General features: G+C 32.0%; 4 protein-coding genes across 4 annotated transcripts in view; 3 read left to right on the top strand and 1 right to left on the bottom strand.

The window, feature by feature from the left end:
* LOC102601496 (lipoyl synthase, chloroplastic) overlaps positions 1-1,644 on the top strand; it is a 5,539-nt gene extending 3,895 nt beyond the window's left edge. Inside the window, exons 4-6 of the mRNA XM_006349742.2 lie at positions 473-644; positions 902-1,012; positions 1,264-1,644. Of these exons, the coding sequence (XP_006349804.1) occupies positions 473-644; positions 902-1,012; positions 1,264-1,350 (370 nt within the window). The 3' untranslated portion in view covers positions 1,351-1,644. The remainder of the gene's footprint in view (positions 1-472; positions 645-901; positions 1,013-1,263) is intronic.
* A 2,515-nt stretch (positions 1,645-4,159) lies between these two features.
* Positions 4,160-8,688, top strand: LOC102601159 (reactive oxygen species modulator 1-like). The gene is made up of 3 exons (XM_006349741.2): positions 4,160-4,297; positions 7,239-7,276; positions 8,234-8,688. Exons 1-3 carry the CDS (start codon positions 4,225-4,227, stop codon positions 8,345-8,347), a joined length of 225 nt encoding a protein of 74 aa, XP_006349803.1. The 5' UTR covers positions 4,160-4,224; the 3' UTR covers positions 8,348-8,688.
* A 649-nt stretch (positions 8,689-9,337) lies between these two features.
* Positions 9,338-13,218, top strand: LOC102594786 (histidine kinase CKI1). The gene is made up of 6 exons (XM_006349885.2): positions 9,338-9,364; positions 9,474-9,554; positions 9,644-10,010; positions 11,035-11,627; positions 11,823-12,836; positions 12,916-13,218. Exons 1-6 carry the CDS (start codon positions 9,338-9,340, stop codon positions 13,129-13,131), a joined length of 2,298 nt encoding a protein of 765 aa, XP_006349947.1. The 3' UTR covers positions 13,132-13,218.
* A 477-nt stretch (positions 13,219-13,695) lies between these two features.
* Positions 13,696-16,414, bottom strand: LOC102600818 (uncharacterized). Its single transcript, XM_006349740.2, has 3 exons — positions 15,578-16,414; positions 14,708-15,253; positions 13,696-13,861 (listed from the first exon to the last, which is right to left on the bottom strand). Exons 1-3 carry the CDS (start codon positions 16,367-16,369, stop codon positions 13,763-13,765), a joined length of 1,437 nt encoding a protein of 478 aa, XP_006349802.1. The 5' UTR covers positions 16,370-16,414; the 3' UTR covers positions 13,696-13,762.
* Positions 16,415-17,903: the final 1,489 nt, after the last annotated feature.

The raw sequence follows: 17,903 nt of genomic DNA, 5'->3' as shown, positions 1-17,903 counted from the left end.
CCTTGTATTAAAAAAAAAAAAAACAATGACTTAACCTAGGTATACGTTAAGAGGGAATGTCAATTGATATCTGGTTCATATCAGTTCTAAGTGTAAAAAGAAATATGGCATATAAACTGAATACAGTGTAAATTGAACAGTCATCTTTTAGTCTGAAGGATGAACATAATGGAAATGCAAAACTGATGGAGAAAGCTGGATTTTGCAGTAAGTCAAGCCAGTCCTAACGGATGAATGTGATTGAATGTGCAAGAATGGTAGTCCTTATTTTCAAAATGAAAAGGGAAAATGATAAATTCTAGAGCGCTAAGCATAATTTCCTGTGTCGGGAACAAACTGATTCACAATTTGTATGAATTCATGAATTGCTTGCACATCATAATAAACTTGTGTGATGCTTGTCCCTAGAATAGGAATAATGATAATAATTACTAGTATGAGATGCTAAATGATTTCACATTGGATGATGCAGGTATGAACAAAGTCTATCTGTGCTTAAACATGCAAAACTCGATAAGAAAGGGATGATAACAAAAACTTCTATAATGTTGGGACTTGGTGAAACTGATGATGAGCTGAAGGAAGCCATGGCTGATCTAAGGGCCATAGATGTTGATATTTTGACGCTGGGCCAGTATTTACAGGTGAGCAATATGGTACCCGGGATTCAACCTCTAGATAAAAAGTGGCTTTACTGGTTCAAATTCTATGTAACTAACTACTTACGAAATGACGTACTGGTTTCTGCTGTCTTGTCTCTTCTGTGTTCTCAGAAGACTTCATTTAATCTGTTTTGATGTTTGAAGTTTGTGATCCACTGATTCTGTATCTCCTTTCGTCCTATCTCCTCTCTGAGGCTCCTAGCAACTTAGACTAACGAAGTTATCTCTCATTTATGCAGCCAACCCCATTACATCTTACTGTCAAAGAATATGTTACCCCTGAAAAATTTGCTTTTTGGAAGGACTACGGAGAGTCTATTGGCTTCCGATATGTTGCCAGTGGTCCCTTGGTAAGACCTTACACTAATAATAATCTCCTTTCGATAAGAAATGCCTGCTTTTGAAGTTTGATTTTAGTTTTTCAATGTGGAAATTCTAACTAGATCATGAATGGTCCTAGTGAATCACAGCCAACTCTTCTGAAACAGGAGAATTGGACTTGTTTCGTTCTTAATCATGTCATCTGTCAAGCTTGCAATCTTCTCTTTGACTGCTCCAATTATGTAAGCTTTGTGATTTAACAGAGTTTTTTCTTCTCCAGGTTCGATCCTCCTACCGAGCAGGAGAACTGTTTGTTAAGACAATGGTGAAAGAGAGTGCTAGAAATGCACAAACTATGTCACAATAGTTTGCTGCCTCTTCTCACACACACATACAAGAAGCTGCAATAAATTTTTTTGGGGAGATTGATGATTATGGCAAGAACAAGAAATGTGAACACACAATACTCTGTAATCACAGCTATGAATCTTACAGAGCCTTAAAAGGCCATTTTTCTTTCTTGGTTGTACTCTTTTTTTCTTCTTTAATTCTGTATACAAACTAGAAGCAAATTAGTTTGTTAAATCAATTTCTTTAATGCTAGTAGATGTTTGGAAAAAATGTGTAATCAATTTCTTGTTTCCCTTGGAGGTTCTGGTTATATGTGCCCCTTCTGTTTGTAATTATCTCTTTTATGCTATACTAGTTTTACGGAACGTGCGTTGCACGTTTAACTCAAAGTACATAATACAAATCTTATATTGCAAATGATATAGTTAAATAATATATATTTTATTTCACTTTTTCAGTACAATAAAATAAAAATCAAAACATATAAAAAAAGTAACAACTCATAAGTTAAAGGCTAAAAAATCTTACAAACATGATACATATTTTAGTGACATATATAACACCTTAATTAAATACTCATTGAATAGACAATAAGAAATAAACTGATGTGCATATATTGAATCCCATCATGATCAATCCAAATACACAAAAATCTTATAAAATTTGCTTCGGCTCAACCACATGTACATTAAAAAGTAAGAAAGTAGAAAAGGGAGATAATTGTATATTAATTAGTATAGCGACATAAACCTAAAAATATGATAACATTAAGTTATCAATTAATATACTTTGTTAATTAAGTACCTGAAACTAAAATTAGTGGAGAAGAAGAAATTAACTAAATAAGAAGAGCTTGTGCAGACTGTAGTGAGAAAAAGATCATAACTCATAAGCACAAATAGAGATCTTTAATAAGAACAATGAAAATTGAAATGCAAATGATGAATCAGTTGGAAGGGAATAGAAACTTAAGAGATATTTATATATTAATAAATGTGAAGACTCCTTCAAAACTTTCAATATTATATTATTAATATTTGGGAGTTAATAGACATATTTAATAGTGTTTTATAATTAGTTCATGTAATTAGAGGAAGATGAAAAAACTTTCTTGAAAGTAACAATTTTTTATTTTTATATTTGGTGGAGAAACTGTCTTCTCCTTTATTTGAGTAAATAAATAGGTGAGCATTTAAGCAGTTTTCAGTTTTTTCCCCTTCATTACACATATATGTTAGTAATTTAATTAGGTGTTTATGCTTTCTAATCATGGACAAAAATGTTACTTCATTTTACGTGAGAATTACAATAGTTTTTGTTTCTTCTTCTTCTTCACATGTTTTTTTAGTCATTTAATATGAAATTTATTTTTTCTAATCATGGATAAAAATGCTACTTAACTTTACAGAATATTTTCATAAATTAACTGTTCTCTCTTTTTTTTTCTTTTTTTTAATATAGCAATTTAATTTGATAATGACTTGCGAAATTGAGAAGTCTATTAAACACAAATGGACATGAGACTCTTTAGCTTATAAGGGGGAAAAAAACAGATGTGTTAAAATCCATTCCAATTCACAACTGAAGTCATAACCATCATTTAATAGAATCTCAACTTTAATGTCTAAATACACTCAAGGTGCGTTAGTCCTGCAAATTGGTCTAGTAATAAGATTAGGACATTAAATGTATATAATAATAATAATAATAATAATAATAATAATAATAATAATAATAATAATAATAATAATAATAATAATAATAATAATAATAATAATAATAATAATAATAATAATAATAATAATAACAACAACAACAACATGATAAGATTATTATTTTATAACATTTTTATTTAGAAATAAGGGGAAAATGGGGTATATGATTAATAGTAGATCCCTTAATAGTATTATTGTAGTAATTCAACTTTATAAGGTTATTTTGGTATTTCAACTTTCAACTTTTTTTGTTCTCACTTTTAGTAATATAATAATAATAATAATAATAATAATATATGAATGATATGATGATGATATATACATTGTTTTATCTATCATAACTTTTCAAAATTTTCCATTGAGAATTATGATCATGATTTAAAACAATATCAAATGTACTCATTTATCAAGAAAATAACAATTTAATTATTAAATGGCTTAAGGACTTAAATTCTACCATTATGTAACTAAATTATTTATATTTAATTAAATAATTAATCCAATTTTTATTTAGTAAAAGGGCAAAATGGTAATTCAACTTTTCACTTTGGAGCTTCCCACTTATAATAATATATGATGATAACAAAACAAGGTAAGAATCTATGTCAAACCTTTTATTACTACAACAAGAGGTGAGAGCTTGAGTGGATCATGGTGGCTTAGTTTTTTTTCTTACCCCCTCTAAGAGCGTTCAAACTCACAATCTTAGGGCTTGTTTGGTAGTAGGGCAAGTGAAAACTAATCTCGAGGTTATTTGCAGGATAAAATCATCGTATAACTTATTCTGAGATTAGTTATTTTGTGATTGTAATGTTATTTTTATCTTATGTTGAGGGTGAAATATAACAAATTTCAGAATAATTTGTTTCCAACCAAATGAGCCCTTAGGACTAGTTATCCCATGATTGTAACGTGGTGAGATATAATTAATTTCGAAATAACTTGTTTCCAACCAAACGAGCCCTTAGAGTTGAAAGTGAGGGGTGCGAGTGTTTGAAAATATATTTGAGGGACTCTTGTGAACTTACGTAGAACATGAGGGAGGGATCTGTTGCGTCATTTTCTCTACAGGCCCTCAAGGGAAACTATATAAACCATTTGTCACTCTTTTTCACTGAACAACGAACTCAAATTACCCCATTGAAGAGAGAGAAAGAGGAGAGAGAGAGCGAGAAATGGCGAGAGATAGCTGCTTGGCGCGTGTGACGGCGGGGGTGGCCGTCGGTGGTGCAATTGGTGGCGCTGTTGGTAAATTCCTTCAAACTTTTCTTCTTAAACTCTACTAACCATTTTTCTCATTTTTGCTTATTTTTTTTTGCCCTTAATCGATACTGTTGCTGTAATTGGCTTGAGAAATGACTATTTAGATGGAGTAATATAGTCGTTGAGGATTCATATAGCAGACCCCGACTTGCTTGGCAGAGGCGTATCTAGGATTTCGGAAAAATGGGTGCATTATTATATCTAAGATATAAATTTGATCGGTTTGACCTTTACGTTCTTAACATTGAACCGTTAACTTTTAAAAATTATACATCCAACGTATATAATACTACAAGTTTTAAATTTTAATTTACACATTTGATTTAATTATATAAAAATTATACCGTGCTAATTAATTTTTTTAGGAATTTTCAATGTTATACACTTGAAAATTTTGAAAGATTAAAGTAAAAAAAACAAAAGAAAAATTGATTGAAACGTCAAAAATGTTATCAATAACCACTTGGAGGGGTGTTACTTACAAAATAAGATAAATATAAGATTTAAATTTCTATCTTTGCTTAGAGAGGTGCACTCAATCATCATTGTCTTATTATATGCTATTTTTAACGTGGGTTCACACCTCTATATTTAAATATTTTTTTAAAAATATAACACTATTATATATAATCTAGAGAGGGGAGCATGGGTTCACGTGAACCCACGGAACCCCTCTAGATACGCCTCTGTTGCTTGGGACTGAGAAGTAGTTGTTGATGTCATATATCAATTGTGTTCTAGATTTTATGAGCTTGTTTGATCGAGTAATATAGTCAATGAGGGTTCATATAGCCAACACCAGCCAGTTTGGGACTGAGGAGTAGTTGATGTCATTGCTCAATTGTGTTCTAGATTTTATGAGCTTGTTTGTTTGAGTAATATAGTCAATGAAGGTTCATATAGCCAACACCATCCACCCTTCGGGGTGGCTCAGTGGTTTGGGCTTGGGACTTCCATGTTGGAGGTCTCAAGTTCGAAACCCCTTGCTAGCGAAAGCAAGGGGTTTGCCTTCTGGGTCGAGCTCGTCGCACCGGGATTGCCTAGTGCGGGTTACCTCCCCTATGTGGTTTGCGAGCTATTGCATAGGAGCGGGGATTTTACTCTGTGCGCATCCAAAGGATAGCGGTTGCGGGTTCCCTTGTCATCAAAAAAATATAGCCAACACCAGCCTGTTTGGGACTGAGGAGTAGTTGATGTCATTGCTCAATTGTGTTCTAGATTTTATGAGCTTGTTTGATCGAGTAATATAGTCAATGAGGGTTCATATAGCCAACACCAGCCAGTTTGGGACTGAGGAGTAGTTGATGTCATTGCTCAATTGTGTTCTAGATTTTATGAGCTTGTTTGATCGAGTAATATAGTCAATGAGGGTTCATATAGCCAACACCAGCCAGTTTGGGACTGAGGAGTAGTTGATGTCATTGCTCAATTGTGTTCTAGATTTTATGAACTTGTTTGATAGTTATTGCTAACTCTGCTTATTTGAGCTTTGTATAGTTGATTTCAAGTGTGATAGAAGAGGAAAGTGATGTATGTTGAAAGGAGGACTAGAAATAGTCATGATATGGTCAATGATCTAAATGGGTCCGAGTAAAGTGGAATTGAAATAGTAGATTTCCATTTAAGACCCTGACTAATTTGGGATTGAGGCATAATGGATGGACTATTTGGGAATTGATTGATGACATTACATCAATTAGATGGTGATTTTGTGGGTTTATCAATGATACTGATAGGAAATGGCAGAAGGGAACTCTTGTTTAATAAACCTTAGGGTAGGGCCTTCACACTGGAAAGATCGTATCCATAGTTAATGAAGGGTGACAGAGCTAGAGTACAGAAACATTAGCTATTAGTTTCCATTAGTGGAATGGAATGGGTTGGACTAGAGAATGGGCCCGTTCCTCTACCCTTTTCTACTTAGATACTAGGCTTTTATCTGTGGAGGAGTTTGAATTCATGACGTGTGCCTAACCGACACTTGCGTGCTACTCCCTTACCACTAGATCAAAGCTCTTGGGGCCTTTGCTTAGTAATTTTATTATATTATAAAAAAGAAACATCTAATTTTTCTTAATTGGCATCAGCAGATAAAAGGCATGCAAATTTTCTTTTAAGAAGATAATAAAGAACGAGCAACCTTTTCTTGTTGAAAAGGTAATATAAAGGCGAGCAACTTTTTTTTTTGATAAGATAGATAAAAGACAAGAAACCTTTTATGAACTGGATTATAGATGTGTTACAACTGGCAATTCTAATTACCTTACCACATTAGGAAGGAAGAAAAGAGACTTAGAGACCAAACACACTTTGTGTAGTTTGGTGGACTAAAAAAGAGAAGAAGCCCAAATAATAGTAAAAAAATTTGGGTTGTGTAGTTGGTGTAGAAGGAGGAATTATAGTTAAATATGGTGAAGGAAGTATATCCCTCAATTCTATTTTTCGAATGAAGGATCAATCGAGGTTGTTTAAGTATATTTTAAAATTTCCTTTTAGAGTTTCTTACCTCTTGATCCATTGGCTACTGACCGGGACTTTGCCATTTATTCAAGATATATTTTCTTTATAAGGTAAGATGTTTACCGAAGATATCTCTCATATACTGAGTTGGAAACTAGAAATCTTTTGGGCAGGTTCAATTTGTTTGAAGTAAGAATACTTGTCACTAAGGCACGTGGAGAAGATTTTCCATTTTGGCTTTGTGATGCCTTTCTGTGGGAGGTTCTTTATAACTGAATTCATACTTTCACTTTCACCAGTTGAGTGTGCTGACCTTTACCAGGGCCTTAGATTGATGTCAAAAGTTTTCATCCTCGAAGATGTCAAAATGAAGTATTATTACTTTTATGGCAATGTCTCAATCAGACATTACTGAAAGAAGATTCAGTAATTTGAACTGCATTTGATTCGTAATGTTCATTTGTAGGTGCTGTTTATGGGACATATGAGGCTGTTAGATACAAGGTAAGTTCTTCATCCTTTTCTACCACCTATTAATTTAATAACCGTGAATGCAATCTAGCTTCAACTCTTCTCCTTTCTTTTTTAGTATTATTTAAATTTACTGGCTAGATTTTATGTCAATTCTCCTCTTCTTGGTTTGAGTACTACAAATAAATGTCCTTATCAAAAGAAGTAGTGCAAGTAAATAATCTAGGTTTAGCCTTGGTCTTTAATCATTGATTTCATTGAAGTGCCTTCAAAGCTATATACATGTGGAATAATACTGCAGTTTATGGTTGACGGTTAGCCAAGTTGCAGTGCAAGCTTCGGGTATCCTCAACTTAATGTTTTTAAACAATAGAAACATATTTTAATCTATCAACGATATCATGTAGGGGGTCTCAACACTTTGTTTCCCAAGGTATCCAGATTGTGGTTTATGTTAGCCACTTCATGACATGTTTGCGTGATGACTAGAATCTAGATCAACAATTCACTCATTTCCAGAAAAAAATTGAATGTTTGTTTTTTGTCGAGTGAAAACTAAAACAACAAATGAAGTTCAAAAAGCTACCTGTGTTTTCCTGGACAACTCAGACATCAAGTAATGGACAAGCATTGATAAGGGTGTTGAGGATCGTACTTACGAGAGCAGTAGCTCTTTCTTTTCTTTTTCATTCTAATCGATTTCTGGTTTGTGCCTTTACTACTATCAGTTTCTGGATTAAGTAGGTTATAAATAAGGATTCTGCTTTGATCTTTTTGTTTCTTTACCTTTGTGTCGAGATGTCTAATGATTTTTTCCTCCTTTCGCGATTGAGATGCAAGTGAAATCTATTGATTGTCGAAGTTTCATGTTGTCCCTTATTATAGTCTTCTTAAATTTGCTCAAGTTTGTCGAACTTTTGATATAGTTATTCAAGTTTTCCTGCCATACTATTAGCCCATGACGGCATGAACTTTCTCAATATTTTGCAGGTTCCCGGCTTAATGAAAATTCGATACATTGGACAAACTACTCTGGGAAGTGCTGCCATTTTTGGTCTCTTTTTGGGAGCTGGAAGCTTGATACACTGTGGAAAGTCATACTGAGGATTTCTTTTAGTGCTGACTAAAACTCTTTTTGTCTCAAGAGCATAGAACAATATCATCATTATCAGAAGAATGCTTTGTGTTCTTCCGATTTGTTTTTCGTTCTGTAATTTTCTGGTTCAAACCGAGTTTTCTCTTAGCTTTTACCTCCATTTAATGGTGGAGCCTTACCCGTTGTGAATCTTGATTAGTCGAGCTAGTGGATTTCCAAGACCGGATGGTTGAACAAAAAAGAAGTGTTGGAGAGTTTAACTTGTAAAAGTCGAAATTCGAGAACAATATCCAAGAGTTCGAAGATGTGTCATGAGTGAATTAATAATCCTTTAGCATTATTTGAGAAACTAATTCATTAAAACATTATTTCATTCATGATATAATAAAGTCCGTGCAAAAAAAATAATATATTGAGTTGAAACAAATATGAATTCTATATCAAAATCGTGTATGCATCATGAAAATTATAATTGACAAATGCATAATTCAAAGGATTATTTCGAACCTAGTTTTAAACATATACGACCATGATGGTTGTTTTCCCTACTTTTGATTTTAAAAAGAAAAATATTAAATTTTAAGACAAATGGAAAGAAAATATATGCATATGTCTGTTTACTATTCTTTTCGTAATAGTAATATATTTCTTTCCTTTTTAAAAAACTAGTAATATCCTTATATATATACTTTGTCTTAATAAGAGTTAAGTTTTTGCTTTTTTAGTTGAGGAAAAAAAAATACTTCTTTTATCCTCTCCTCCTCGCCATTCCTTTGAAGATCTTCCAATAGCTCACACGTTCGAGTCGTTAAATCTTGCATCAGGTTAGACTGTCTATGGATAGTACCCCTTCCCGATGGATAGTACCCCTTCCCGGGATCATGTAGGATGTTTCGTGTACCAAACTATTTTTAAATTAAAAGTATTGATCTATGTTGCATTATCACTAGTGTTAATATTTTTTTTCAGCCATGAATCTAAGCTTATTTAAAGTGCCAATGCCTGTTGGTTTCTGCTTGGTTATGGTAAGTTTTCTAGTGCTAAAATATTTATTAGTCAATTTCTTATTAAACCAAAAATAATAATAATTTAGTTAACTTATTTATTTATTTTTGAATATTTTGTCACATGTAGTTACTCATAATAGTTTTGGTACCTGCTGTATTGATACCTTTTTGGGTCCATAAGGTCAAAATAATTGAAGGGGAGATTAAGGTACTGTCTCACATCTATCGACTATTTTTAGTTTAAAGAGTCTTGTAACGACTATTTAGGTTAATTCTTCGTATGATTGAATTTTTCAGGTGTATAATGTACAGGATGTTCTACAACGCGATTATCATAAGAACATTAAATTTGGATTTATGTTAATTATCTTAATGATAGTTGTTTTGGCTATATCCATAGTTACTTTTGTTATACTAACAATAAGAGCAGCAAGAAGAGAAATGTATTTGTGTTCTGCACTTATAAAGCAAATGGAAGCAACTCAACAAGCAGAGAGGAAGAGTATGAATAAAAGTACTGCGTCTGCTCGCGCAAATCATGATGTTAGAGCTTCTCTTGCTGGAATAAGTGGATTAATTTGGATGTGTCGCGTTCAGGCTTCACCTCAATCTGAATTGGTGAAGTATTTGGATCATATGGAGTCTTGCAAGAACGATCTTTTAGGTTAGTGTTTTGTTAGCTCAATCGGATTTAACTTATGTACTCTGAAGCGTTTATAGTATAGTAAAGTATTCAGATCATATGGAGTCTTGCTAGAATGATCTTTTAGGTTAGTGTTTTGTTAGCTCAGTCGGATTTAACTTATATACTCTGAAGCGTATATAGTATAGTAAAGTATTTGGATCATATGGAATCTTGAAAGAATGATCTTTTAGGTTAGTGTTTTGTTAGCTCAGTCAGATTTAACTTATATACTCTGAAGCGTATATAGTATAGTAAAGTATTTGGATCATATGGAATCTTGAAAGAATGATCTTTTAGGTTAGTGTTTTGTTAGCTCAGTCAGATTTAACTTATATACTCTGAAGCGTATATAGTATAGTAAAGTATTTGGATCATATGGAATCTTGAAAGAATGATCTTTTAGGTTAGTGTTTTGTTAGCTAAGTTGGATTTAACTTGTATGCTCTGACAATCTAAGAAAACCGTTTATAGTATAGTAAAGTATTTGGATCATATGGAATCTTGCTAGAACGATCTTTTAGGTTAGTGTTTTGTTAGCTAAGTTGGATTTAACTTGTATGCTCTGACAATCTAAGAAAACCGTTTATAGTATAGTAAAGTATTTGGATCATATGGAATCTTGAAAGAATGATCTTTTAGGTTAGTGTTTTGTTAGCTTAGTCGGATTTAACTTGTATACTCTCACAATCTAAGAAAAGCATTTATAGTATAGTAAAGTATTTGGATCATATGGAATCTTGAAAGAATGATCTTTTAGGTTAGTGTTTTGTTAGCTCAGTCAGATTTAACTTATATACTCTGAAGCGTTTATAGTATAGTAAAGTATTTGGATCATATGGAGTCTTGCTATAACGATCTTTTAGTTTAGTGTTTTGTTAGCTTAGTCGGATTTAACTTGTATGCTCTGACAATCTAAGAAAAGCGTTTATAGAAGGTCATCTGTCTTATTTTATTGCGCGATTACCTACTATGTAACTCCAAAGTTATGATCTTTTTCCTTCAGACATATTGAATTCGATTCTTGACGAAAACAAGATTGAAGAAGGGAAGAAGCAGCTTAAAGAAGAAGAATTCAACATGGAAGAGTTACTAGAACATGTTGTCAATATCTATTACCCGAATGGAGCAATGAAGAATGTCGATGTGTTACTAGATCCATGTGATGGTTCTATCGCAAGATTCTCTCGTGTTAAAGGAGATAGGATAGAATTGCAAAGGATCTTGAATAACCTGTTGCAAAATGCAGATAAATTTACATCATCAGGACACATTACTCTTCGTGCTTGGGCTCGAAAACCTGGTTTTGAGGAAAGTTCCAATCTTGCTCTGAATACAAGTAACTCTAGTATTGGTTGTATGCCATGTTTACGTTTACAGAACGATGAATCTTCTGCAGAAGTGCGAGTACTGAATAGAGTTCAGCAAGATCCTAACTGTGTGGAGTTCATATTCGAGGTGGATGATACAGGGAAAGGAATTCCGAAAGAGAAACAGAAGTCAGTTTTTGAGAATTATGTTCAAGTTAATGATCAGACAACTTCTGTTCATGGATCACAAGCAGGCACTGGCTTAGGCCTCAGCATTACTCAGTCGTTGGTACGTGTATCTTTTACCATACACTACGGTCTAGGTACAGTAGCAAATTCAAAATTTAGAGTCAGTGTGTTCTGCTTTTTATGACAATCTGATCATATCATTATAGAAACATTTCAAAGATTTGCTTCATAGCGCGTTTAATGAATTTCTTACTTCATATATCATGTTTCTTCCTTATTTACGTTCATTTTTCAGGTTCGTTTAATGGGAGGTGAAATAGGTATCGTCGACAAGAAAATTGGTGAAAAAGGCACTTGCTTCAGATTCAACATTTTCCTCATAGCAAGTGATCAACCTCAACATCAAGAACATCAAGCAATTAGTGTTAATTGTGCAAAAGAAGAAGATTTAGAGTCTCAATTAGGAGGAGATTATATATCTAATGACTCATATTATCATTCAGTAGCAAGTGATAACAGTATCACTAGTCATCAAAAATCCAATGTCATTCTTTTCATTAAGGAGGAAGAAAGAAGTCGAGTTCTTCGTAGATTCATTATGAATGTACTAGGCTTGAAGGTACATGTTGTGAATCGACACGAGCAGTTTCCTCAAACTCTCAAGAAGGTGAAAGGCAAGATAACCAACTCCTCCTCGTCCTCGTGTAAATCAAAGGAAATTCCCCTCAGTGCTCTTGATGGAACAGATATCGATATCTCATCATTTCAGAGGAGAGGCAGAGGACTAAGATTCATCTTGATCATAATTGACACAAGTGATGGACTAACTCGAGAAATGAGTCGTGCTATGGCTGAGTTACGAAAGGACTTTCCTAACAATGTGTCTCTTCGTGTTGTTTGGATCGATAAACCAGGTGTAGATGAGGATAAGCTACCTTCAACAGACATAGTCATAACAAAACCACTACATGGTTCTCGTTTATATCGTGTCCTCAAATTTACACACGACGAAACAACTTCAAGAATCAAGATTCAACAACATCCATCAGTACAAGATGTTTCTGTTGATGTTAACGGACGTTCTAATAAGAAGTTACCTTTAACAGGAAAGAAAATTTTGGTGGTTGAGGATGATAGGATGCTACTTATGATTTGCAAAACCGCGGTTTCTAGGCTTGGTGCAACCACTTACACATGTAAAAATGGTCAAGAAGCTCTAGATGAAGTGTGCAAAGGCCTTAGTGAACAACGCGGTATAGGACCATCCACTCCTTCACCACCATTTGATTATATTCTAATGGATTGTGAGGTAAACATGTTAACTACCTCGATAGTGTTACATTGTCAGTATATATAACTTAATTACATCGTTCTTTGTTTTGTGACAGATGCCGGAGATGGATGGATTTGAAGCAACGAAATGCATTAGGAAAGAAGAGGCGCGATATGGAATTCGAATACCTATAATAGCTTTCACAGCACATACAGAAAAGGAAGAGACAGATAAGATTTTTCAAGCTGGAATGGATTATTACTTACCTAAAGAAAGCAAAGGTGAAGAGATTTTGAAAGCCATAGATTATATAGAACATACAAAGGTTTAAAAAATGTTTGTTATGTGAGACATGAAGTAAAAACGTTTTCGATATATCAAATCAACTGATGCATGACATGTGTATTTTATCACTTAACCGCGGTTAATATGCTTGAGTTGGTACAATTTTCATTTCTAAAGTTTGAGCACCAACTATGGCCTTTAATGGATCATCTTTCCTACACCTAGTATACGCGCGTTTATGCACATGATATGTTTTAACTTGTTTTGTTAGCAGGTATGCCCAGGGTCTATCGAAAATAGTATATCTATCTCTACGAGGTAGGGTAACGTCTGAATACACTCTATTCTCCTAAACCTCATTTGTGAGATTTCACTGAATATGCCATCATTGTTAATTTGTGAGGGTGATAGGATTCTTGCATAATTTAGATGTGTAATTACCAGTTTCACGATAGTATAGGTGTGTTTCTATGTCTTATCCTTTTTTTAGTTATACAGATAGACCATAGTCGTTTGGTTCATGAGATAAGATGGAATATCGTAAATTATATCTTCAACCAATTAATAAAGTATAAACTAATCGAACCAGTGAGTTTTGAATACCGAAATATAACTAAAGATATAAAAATGTTTTCTATATTTCTTTTTGGCAAGAATTTGCATAATATTATAGTTAACTAAGCAATTTTCTCATTGGTAAAGCATTCCCTCAATTTGACTTGTGCCTTGTTTGAACCAGTTGTGTGAATAATATCACAACACTCACATCGACCCATCTGAAAAAAATAAAATAAAAAATAGGCAAGAAAAAAATTAATATTTATTTTAACAACTATATATACTCAAACAAATATGCAAATTATAATAAAGTGTAATAACTATAAATATTTGACTAATCCACTTATTTTTTATAAGTGAATTTGAAAATATACTCAAAAATAAATATGCAAATCATAATTAAGTGTAATAACTATAAATATTTGACTGAACCACTTATTTTTTATAAGTGAATTTGAAAATATACTCAAAAATAAATATGCAAATCATAATTAAGTGTAATAACTATAAATATTTGACTGAGAATTTCACTTATCTTTATAAGTTAATTTGAAATTAATGTATAACTCCATAGGTTTTGAATTTGAATTCACCTAACAATAACTCCAATGAATTTTTCTATTGCAGCAATCTAAAACATTTAATTAGTTGATTATAAATAAATTATTGTGCAACTAAGTCAACTTGAGAATTAAAGAGAATAAAGAATCTCTAATTTTGTCTTCTTCTGTTTTTTTTGGCCTAACCACACCCTCGATGGTCCCGATTAATTTAAATTTGCATTTTGATAGCTCTTCTTTCGAAATAAATTAAAGCACTCCCTAGCTTTTGGATTGGAAACATAAATCTAGTTAAGAATGAAGGGTTCTTGCCACTTCTTAAATTTTTATGATTCTAATTTTTCTACTCATCCTGAAATACGTCACGTATTTATCAATAATTTTTTTTTTTTTGTTTTCTCTATATCTAACATGATAAAATAATATTTCTTGTATTTATGGTGAAGTTCAGTGACTCTACTTGAAAATAGTGTTACTTGATATGTAAGTGTATATAAAATTTACCTCTGCGCGTTTTTTTCTAGGAGAGTAAACTTGAATCTTGTTGACATAATTCGCCGAATGGTTGCCGTCGATTGGACAACCCTGCAACTTCCGCACCACCGACCGCGAATACGTGGCCATAATTTCATTTTTATTCTGCGCTCCCCCAATAGATTTCAAGTAAAAAATATGAGGAGTTTCACAAGAATCTTTTACATGTGACCTCGTATTAAACATGTAAAATGGAGGATTTTGAGGTCTACCACTCCAAGTGTCAAATGTTTCAATGGGTTTAATTAAATGACTCCTTGGCATAATTTTCTCATAAATATGAACTGAATATCCCCATGATACTGAAAATGTCCAATTGCTAAGCCTATGGTGACATATTATTTGTTGTAATATACGAGAATTATCAAATTTTGCTGCTTTCATAAGGTGCTTTGTTGATTGTATACGATCCATTGAAGGGAAAATTGGTGATACAGCATCAAAATGGTGAAGAGATATTAATGGCTCTTTTGGATGCGATGATAAAAATCCTGAAATATCACCGTGCAAATCGATCTGCAAGAGAAAATTCAAAGTAAAACTAATCATAAAAAAAAAAAGTACAATAGTAATAAATGTTTCTTTCTATCAATAAAAAAGAAGTACAATAGTAATAAATATTTCTTTCAAATTTTTCAAAGTAGTTCATTTCTGAAGAACCAGACTCGCATCTATTGATATTTTTTTTAAAGAATTCAATCTATATAGACAAAATTAATCACATATCTTCACCAAACAATAAAAGAAAAGGTAAAAAAAAAATTAAAAATAAGAGATATATATTACTTAGTCAACTTAACACGAATACGATAATATTTTTCGAAAATCCGAACAACGTACCTGATGAAGACCTTTGAGAGGAATAAAGCTACCTCCAAGATCCACAATACAAGTCATAGTAATAAGATCAGCAGACCTTAAATGTGGATATCTCCTTAAACAACTCTCCATATCTTGAGCTAATGCTTTTGCTAATGGAAAACTCATAATAATTCCAGCACCACCAAAACCTTGATTAAAAGAGTACCAAAAATTAGATAAAATGTACTCACTTTGACCTCCAAAATAGTAATACTTGTTATGATCATATTTTCCAAGAACATCAACTAGATTTTCCAAGAAAAATATCGAATCGTCGTCTCCCATAATCACCCATCTAACACCTTCATGTTCTTGATCAATTAATTCCATGATACCATGTACCATTCTAGCCATAATTGGTGCAATGTGGTGAGTTTCTTGTACTAATTTTGTTATATTTGTTGAAACTCTATAAGGGGGTGAATTTTTTGACCATGGTAACAAATTTGGATTAGGTGACACATCAAGAAACAAGTAACCTCTTGTTAATTTTGGCTTCCACCATGTTTCAATGTAACTTTTTCTATAATGCCATGCTTTTTCAGATCCAAGTAGACCAAAACTTAAATGACTAAGATTTGTGTCATTTGATGAAATTGGTGAATATTCATAAGGTGAAGTTGGACAATTTGGATCTATAAAAAGAAAAATTGAGGCTAAGTAAAGAATAACACCAGAAAATAGGATAACTTTGCAAAGATTAGCCACAAAATACTTGTCAAATATCGAAGCAAACTTCTCTCTCAATGAATCAAATGAAGGAAGTAACATTTTTTTTTTCTTGAAGAAAAATGAGAACTTTTTTGTGTGCTAGATTTTTTATTTTATTAAAGGCTGCTAGAGGTATATATAAGGTATTTTATTAATTGTTGTAGAGGTTGCTTCTTCAAATTTGTGTGTTGACTAGATTGACAACTTGGGTATTATTATTCAAGTAATCTTATGATATTTAGTATGAAATCATCTAAAAAAAATGCCATTTAATATTTTTAGTCTATTGACATATTCTAAAAAAGTAGGTACCAAATTGTAAGGAAAGAAAATTTTGACAAGTAATTTTCATTTTAGAGGTATATAAAATAATTTAATCATATATTATATATAGTAGGTAATAATCACTCCCTCCGTTCACTTTTACTTGACATTTATTCCTAAAATAGATTTTTATTTTTACTTGTCATTTTTGACATATTAAGAAAAGACAATTTTTTTTTTCTATGTTTTACTCGTAACATTAAATATTATTCTCCATATCATTTTTCAAGACTCAATATACAACATTAATTAGTAGAGTAGTGTGGTAAAATATCTATAGCAATAATTATTTTTTAAATGGGTGTGTTAAGTCAAACAATGACAAGTAAAAATAAATGGAGGAAGTAAGTAAGAAGAGATTAGCTATGAAAATCGGTGCTAAATCCGTCATTAAATAGGATTGGCAACGAGTTTTTATTATTTATCGACATAAACTATCCATCACTAATTTCTATTTCTTTTCTACAATAATATAAAAAAAAAAAATTATCCAGTGAAATTTCATAAATGAAAATGATCAGACGAAAACATATCAGAACAATATTATGATTTAAAGAAAAACAATTAACTAGTAGTAATTGGATTATGACTAGTGATGTAGATTAATATTCAAGATTTTATTTCATTTTCAAATATAATATTCTTTTGGTCCAGGAGCAATAATATTATAATTCAAGGAAAAAACAACTTACTTGTAGTAATTAGATTATGACTTGTGCTGTACGATGATTACCAAGATTTCGTTTCATTTTCAACTATAATTTTCTCTTGGTCTAGAAGCAATATAATTGCTAACTAATATTATATTTTTCCATTAAATTTATTTACTTTAAAGGTCATCAATTGCAGGCCGGATTAAAATTGAAAATTTCATGATATTTTAGAATTTCTTGATTGTAACATGAAATTTTCAATTTCTTGATTGTAACTTGAAATATATGGCAATTATAACAAATATATCATATGAATTTTCCTCAACAAACACAATGAATTTACGAGCATCACATCTTTTTTTATATCACGATAATCTTTAGGTTAAAATACCATTTATCATCCATTTTCTTTTACTATATTGTTAAAACTTTAAAACAATGATTATTTTTCTATTACAGGAATTGAAATATGGTTATTTTTTAATTTTTTTAATATATATGATTAGTATATATAGTTCGATGAAAGTTGAATAGTCAATATTTTACAACCATATATAATAGCTAGGTGAGAAAAATGTGTTCTTATCCAATATATGAATAAAATTATGTCCTTTGTG

This window comes from Solanum tuberosum, unplaced genomic scaffold (genome assembly GCF_000226075.1).
Source record: "Solanum tuberosum cultivar DM 1-3 516 R44 unplaced genomic scaffold, SolTub_3.0 scf00114, whole genome shotgun sequence".
NCBI classification, from domain to species: domain Eukaryota; kingdom Viridiplantae; phylum Streptophyta; class Magnoliopsida; order Solanales; family Solanaceae; genus Solanum; species Solanum tuberosum.
The sequence above is the reverse complement of the archived record's forward strand: the minus strand, read 5'-3'. Positions and strand labels throughout refer to the sequence as shown.

Coding starts and splice junctions, on each gene's coding strand:
- LOC102601159 (XM_006349741.2), top strand. CDS start 4,225: ATGGCGAGAGATAGCTGCTTGGCGCGTGTGACGGCGGGGGTGGCCGTC. Junction 4,298..7,238: donor TGCAATTGGTGGCGCTGTTG/GTAAATTCCTTC, acceptor GTTCATTTGTAG/GTGCTGTTTATGGGACATAT. Junction 7,277..8,233: donor ATGAGGCTGTTAGATACAAG/GTAAGTTCTTCA, acceptor AATATTTTGCAG/GTTCCCGGCTTAATGAAAAT.
- LOC102594786 (XM_006349885.2), top strand. CDS start 9,338: ATGCCTGTTGGTTTCTGCTTGGTTATG. Junction 10,011..11,034: donor TTGCAAGAACGATCTTTTAG/GTTAGTGTTTTG, acceptor TTTTTCCTTCAG/ACATATTGAATTCGATTCTT. Junction 11,628..11,822: donor TCAGCATTACTCAGTCGTTG/GTACGTGTATCT, acceptor TTCATTTTTCAG/GTTCGTTTAATGGGAGGTGA.
- LOC102600818 (XM_006349740.2), bottom strand. CDS start 16,369: ATGTTACTTCCTTCATTTGATTCATTGAGAGAGAAGTTTGCTTCGATA. Junction 15,254..15,577: donor CTCTCAAAGGTCTTCATCAG/GTACGTTGTTCG, acceptor TTTCTCTTGCAG/ATCGATTTGCACGGTGATAT. Junction 13,862..14,707: donor CTAGAAAAAAACGCGCAGAG/GTAAATTTTATA, acceptor TATTTTTTTCAG/ATGGGTCGATGTGAGTGTTG.